The sequence below is a fragment of the Chiloscyllium plagiosum genome, chromosome 23 (assembly GCF_004010195.1).
Source record: "Chiloscyllium plagiosum isolate BGI_BamShark_2017 chromosome 23, ASM401019v2, whole genome shotgun sequence".
NCBI classification, from domain to species: Eukaryota; Metazoa; Chordata; class Chondrichthyes; order Orectolobiformes; family Hemiscylliidae; genus Chiloscyllium; species Chiloscyllium plagiosum.
The window spans coordinates 49,382,525-49,388,954 of record NC_057732.1 but is presented as its reverse complement, the minus strand read 5'-3'; the positions used below and the strand labels follow the sequence as shown (position 1 = coordinate 49,388,954).

Genomic DNA, 6,430 nt, shown 5'->3' with positions numbered 1-6,430 from the left:
CCAGTATTCTGGCAGGCAGGTTTTCTACTGCAACACCGCTACATTTAAACTAAGTAGCGGGGGGGAGGGGACAAACTGGATGATTAAGAAGGAAATTGGAGGGAAAGTTAGAACAAGGGAAGTCAAGAAAGACAACTGTATCAATGAGGCAGAAAACTCAGAAAGGGATCATGATGTAAGGTTGAGTGAAATAGGGGTTGATGGGAAGGGTGAGGGCAATAACAAATTAAAAATACTATACATGAATGCACGAAGCATTAGAAATAAGATGGAGGAGCTTGAGGCTCTTTTGGAAATTGGCAGATATGATATTGTGGGGATAACTGAGACGTGGCTTCAAGTGGACAGGGCCTGGGAAATGAATATTCAAGGCTACACGTGCTATTGTAAGGACAGACTGGCCAAAGTTCAATGGTGCAAAACCTTAGCAGGGATGACAGTGGAGGAACAATGACAGATATTTCCGAGTATAATGCAGAAGTTGCAGGATCAGTTCATTCCAAAAAGGAAGAAAGATCCTAGGAGGAGGCATGGGTGGCCATGGCTGACGAGGGAATTAAGAAACATATAAAGTTATAAGAGAAAAAGTATAACATAGCAAAGATAAGTGGGAAAACGGAGGACTGGGAAGCTTTTAAAGAACAACAGAGGATTACTAAGAAGGAAATACGCAGAGAAAAAATGAGGTACGAAGGTAAACTGGCCAATAATATAAAGGAGGAGAGTAAAAGTTTTTTTTAGGTATGTAAAAGGCAAAAAAATGGTTAAGACTAAAATTGGGCACTTGAAGACAGAAACAGGGTGAATATATTGCGAGGAACAAAGAAATGGCAGAAGAATTGAATTGGTATTTCAGATCTGTGTTCACTGGGGAAGACACAAGCAATCTCCCTGAGGTAACAGTGGCTGAAGGACCTGAACTTAAGGGAATATATATTTGCCAGGAATTGGTGTTGGAGAGACTGTTAGGTCTGAAAGTTGATAAGTCCCCGGGGCCTGATGGTCTACATCCCAGGGTACTGAAGGAGGTGGCTCGAGAAATCGTGGATGCGTTGGGTGATTATTTGGAGTCTATTTGGAGATGCTGGAGTCTATTATAAAGGATGAAATTACGACATCTAGATAGTAGTAATAGGATAGGTCAGAGTCAGCATGGATTTATGAAGGGGAAATCATGCTTGACTAATCTTCTGGAATTTTTTGAGGATGTAACTCTGAAGATGGATGAGGGAGATCCAGTCGATGTAGTGTACTTGAACTTTCAGAAAGCTTTTGATAAAGTCCCACTTAGGAGGTTAGTGAGCAAAATTAGGGCGCATGGTATTGGGGGCAAAGTACTAACTTGGATTGAAAGTTGATTGGCTGACAGGAAACAAAGAGTAGTGATAAACGGCTCCATTTCGGAATGGCAGGCAGTGACCAGTGGGGTACCGCAGGGATCAGTACTGGGACCGCAGCTTTTTACAATATATGTTAATGATATAGAAGATGGTATTAGCAATAACATTAATAGCATTAGCAAATTTGCTGATGATACTAGGCTGGGTGGCAGGGTGAAATGTGATGAGGATGTTAGGAGATTACAGAATAACCTGGACAAGTTAGGTGAATGGTCAGATGCATGGCAGATGCAGTTTAATGTGGATAAATGTATGGTTATCCACTTTGGTGGCAAGAACAGGAAGGCAGATTACTACCTAAATGGAATCAATTTAGGTAAAGGGGCAGTACAAAGAGATCTGGATGTTCTTGTACACCAGTCAATGAAGGTAAGCATGCAGGTACAGCAGGTACTGAAGAAGGCTTTCATAACAAGAGGGATAGAGTATAGAAGCAAAGAAGTTCTTCTGCAGCTGTACAGGGCCCTGGTGAGACCACACCTGGAGTACTGTGTGCAGTTCAGGTCTCCAAATTTGAGGAAAGACATTCTGGCTATTCAGGGAGTGCAGCGTAGGTTCACGAGGTCAATTTCTGGAATGGCGGGATTACTTTACACTGAGAGACTGGAGCGATTGGGCTTGTATTCCCTTGAGTTTAGAAGACTGAGAGGGGACCTGATTGAGACATAAGATTATTAAAGGATTGGACACTCTGGAAGCAGGAAACATGTTTCCGCTGATGGGTGAGTGCCGAACCAGAGGACACAGCTTAAAAATACGGGGTAGACCATTTAGGACAGAGATGAGGAGAAACTTCTTCACCCAGAGAGTGGTGGCTGTGTGGAATGCTCTGCCCCAGAGGGCAGTGGAGGCCCAGTCTCTGGATTAATTTAAGAAAAATTTGGATAGAGCTCTCAAGGATTGTGGAATCAAGGGTTATGGAGATAAGGCAGGAACAGGATACTGATTAAGGATGATCAGCCATGATCATATTGAATGGTGGTGCAGGCTCGAAGGGCAGAATGGCCTACTCCTGCACCTATTGTCTAACATCAGAGCCCAACCTGCAGATTTGAAGGACCTGGAAGTACCAAAGGGTGCCTGTCTCACACTTAGGAGGATCATGTAAACATCTTAGGCAGTGGAATTATTGCTGGTGAGAACAATGCATTATTTTAATTGCCTGTCCTCTGACTTACAATTGGTAACTGGGTCAGGATTGCACAATCAGTTTGACAAGCAGCACAGCTAGGGACATATAAATACTCAAGAGTTAATACTGGAGGTAGTCTCAATCTAACCTTCCTAGCAAGCAATTCATCATAGAAGATCATCATAGAATCCCTACAGCATGGAAACAGAACTTTTGGCCCAATAAGTCCACACTGACCCTCTGGCGAGTCACTCACCCAGACCCATTCGCCTATTACTCTACATTTGTTTTTATCTCTAACTAATACACCTACCTGAACATTAGGGCAATTTAGTATGGCCAATCCACCTAACCTGCACATCTTTGGACTGTGGGAGGAAACTGGAGAACCTGGAGGAAACCCACGCAGACAAACAGAGAATGAACAAACTCCACACAGACAGACAATCACCTGAGGCTGGAATCGAAGCCGAGTCCCTGGTGCTGTGAGGCAGCAGTGCTAACCACTGAGCCACCATGCCGCCCAATTAAAGGGATGAAATTGGCAATTTAACCCATGGAAAAGAATTCAAGGATAAGAAATGGTTTTTTAACTCACTGAACTTACATTATAGTACACCAATGATCCCAGCCTAGCATAATTGCATTTAAGATGACCTGATAAGATAATATTTTTCAGTCTTTTTCACTAAGTTCACATTTACTTTTAACAAACTTGTATTCGTATTTGATTTTCCTACCAACTGCTTTACTTTGAAATTTCTGGGGTTGCCTTATTATAGTCAACTTTTTTATCTCTAGATTGTTGAACATGAACTTTCCTAATTTGTCCTCAGTTGTAAGCTTACAGCATTGGTGTGGATATTTTATTTTGACTGTTGAGGTGTAATTGAGACGTGCCCTATCTGCTAGGAATGAGATCAGGCAGGATGTAAAACTGATGTTTGACCTGAAACTGCCCAGTTCCCACTGGACAAGTTAGATTAAAATTAGACCTTTAATCACTCCAACCAACTTCGATTCTTATGCAATCAGACCACTGGATGTTATTTATTCAAATCTTTTAATTTAGTAACTTACCAGCTTCTGTTGTTATCGGGCAAGACTCATGAGGGACGGGTTCCACAGGTATGGCATGAAGTCTGTCATTAAAAACAAAACAAGTAAAGTTCAGAACTGCAAGTTTGGAAGTATTGCTACAGCCCAAGAATAAAACAAGTTATACTGTTTATTAGCTCAGACTAGATATTGTGCGGTGACTTACTGAGCATATTGATCCAACGCAATCAGTTTCCCACTGGGTGGGTTAGCCTAAAATTACAATATATTCCTCAACCAAATGATATCTAAAGATGTTGTGTTTGTTCCAAAAATTTAGTAAAAGCTTAAAATTCAAATCTAACATAAAATCTATAAATGTGGCATGTCAGAATCCAAAATGTACAATTTATTGCAATCATGAAACTACCCAAACTCAACTCAGACTTTTACTCAAACTATCCAAAAACTAATCACTCTTTCACAAAACTTTACATACAGCTTATTCTTAACTGAGTTGCTAGACACAGAGTGAATTGTTACACTGGCAAATTCTGCCAGTCTGAATCAAATAGTAATTGTTTTTGATTAATTCAATAAACTGAGTTATTTCTTGGTATTGAACAGTCATCTTTATATTTCCAAATTGAAGTTCATTAGAGATTTTTCAGACAAATGGTTGCCTTAGGGATAGTGTGGTGTTGGACAGCTTCATGGCCTTCTCAAATAATTGTCGGGGAGGCATAAAACAGCTTCCTTATTATATCATGAGGACATCAGAAAGCAAGACTCCTCAGCAGTTTATTATTTTTGGTAGTTGTTTTCATTACAGATCTACGAGTATACCTCCTGCAATTTCTTTTAATCCAGGGATTTGGAGGATTATTATGTTGAAAATTTATACAGATTTACATCAGTTAGGACTTCCAAAAAAACTGCCTTTAAACCCTGATTTTTCAAACAATCTTTTTCTTAAGATTGTCTTTCTAAATTTTAACACATATGCATTCTAAAAAGAACTGGGACATTTGGTGCTGCTCATATAGCTAGACTGGGCAGTAAAAAAAAAAAAGAGTCCTCTATTCTTCACTACAGTGCTACTGCTTTCTATAGTCTTTAGCCTTTCTATTTTGTAATGTTTTCTTTTACCTCAGTAAATCAATTTCTTTTCTCCTCCCATGAGCCAAAGCATCTCTCTAATATTCACCTAATTTACATGTGAACCTAAACGAGGATTACCACTGGTAATTTGAAACATCAGTCTAACTTAATGCACGTCTCACCTGATGTACACATTTTCCAAACTTGTTCTCAAAAGGCCATAAGATATTAGAGTAGAAACAGGCCATTCAGCTTGAGTCTGCTCGACCATTCAAATCTGGTAGTCCTCAACTCTACTTTCCTGCCTTTTCCCCCAGATCCCTCGATTCCCTTATTGATTTGAAATCTGTCTCTCACCCTTCACTATACTTAATCGCCCAGCCTTAAAAGCTTTATGCGGTGAAGAATTCCACAGATTCACTACCCTCAGAGAAGAAATTCTTAATCTCTGTTTTAAACGTGCAAGCCCTTATTCGGAAAGTATGCCCTCTGATTCTCTACTCTCCCACAAGGAGAAACAACCTTTTTAGGGTGAAAATGAGTACTGCAGATGCTGGAGATTAGAATCAAGAGTGTGGTGCAGGAAAAGCACAGCAAGTCAGGCAACATCCGAGGAGCAGGAAAAGCAACGTTTTGGGCAAAAGCCTTTTATCAGGAATGAGGCTGGGAGCCTCGGGCGTAGGGAGATAAATAGGAGGAGGATGGGGTTGGAGGGAAGGTAGCTGAGAGTGCAACAGGTGTATGGAGGTGGGTGTAATGGTGATAGGTCAGAGGGAGGGTGGTGCAGATAGGTGGGAAGAAAGATGGACAGATGGGACAGGTTATGAGGACGGTGCTGAGTTGGAAGGTTGGAGCTGGGATGGGGGGGGGGGGAACGGGAAGGAGAAATGAGGAAACTGGTGAAATCCGCATTGATGCCGTGGGGTTCGAGGGTCCAGAGGCAGAAGATGAGATGTTCTTCCTCCAGCTGTCGGGTGGTACGGGAGCGGCGATAGAAGCGGTCCAGGACCTAACCATACTTTTCTGTCATCAGAAAACCTGGCTATAGTATATTCACTTTCCTCAATCAAGTAATTAATATATTATATAATTATGGCTCCAGCACTGATCCCTGTGGCACCCTACTTGTTACAGCTTTCCATCTTGAAGATGACCCCCTTATACCAACTCTGTCTTCAATTAATTAGACAATGCTTTATCTCTGCTAATATACTACTTCATCACCATGGGCTCTCATGTTATTAATCAGCCTAAAATGTGGCATCTTGACAGATATATGAATAGTCAGGGAATAGGGAATACTGTGTAGAAGCAAACAGGTTTTAGTTTAAAAAGGTGTCACATGTTGGAGCTGGCCCGATGGGCCAAAGGGCCTGTTCCTGTGCTGTACTGTTCTTTGCAGCAAATGTCTTCTGAAAATTCAATATGTTATTTCTACCGCTTCCTCTTTATCTGTCCTGCTTGCTACGTCCTCAATAAAATTCTGGGCCAATGGGCTGAGGAATGGCAGATGGGAGTTGAATTCAGATAAATGCGAGGTGCTGCATTTTGAGAAAGCAAATCTTAGCAGGACTTATGCACTTAATGGTAAGGTCCTAGGGAGTGTTGCTGAACAAAGAGACCTTAGAGTGCAGGTACATAGCTCCTTGAAAGTGGAGTCGCAGGTAGATAGGATAGTGAAGAAGGCGTTTGGTATGCTTTCCTTTATTGGTCAGAGTATTGAGTACAAGAGTTGGGAGGTCATGTTGCGGCTGTACAG

At 41.4% G+C, this 6,430-nt stretch overlaps 1 protein-coding gene and 1 long non-coding RNA gene across 4 annotated transcripts in view; one reads left to right on the top strand and one right to left on the bottom strand.

The window, feature by feature from the left end:
• sfmbt2 (Scm like with four mbt domains 2) overlaps positions 1–6,430 on the bottom strand; it is a 217,983-nt gene that overhangs the window by 43,049 nt on the left and 168,504 nt on the right. For all 3 annotated transcript variants that reach the window (XM_043714122.1, XM_043714123.1, XM_043714124.1), the window contains one exon: positions 3,613–3,674. In XM_043714122.1, the coding sequence (XP_043570057.1) occupies positions 3,613–3,674 (62 nt within the window). The remainder of the gene's footprint in view (positions 1–3,612; positions 3,675–6,430) is intronic.
• Positions 1–6,430, top strand: part of LOC122561853 — a 54,769-nt gene that overhangs the window by 36,234 nt on the left and 12,105 nt on the right. The window lies entirely within an intron of this gene.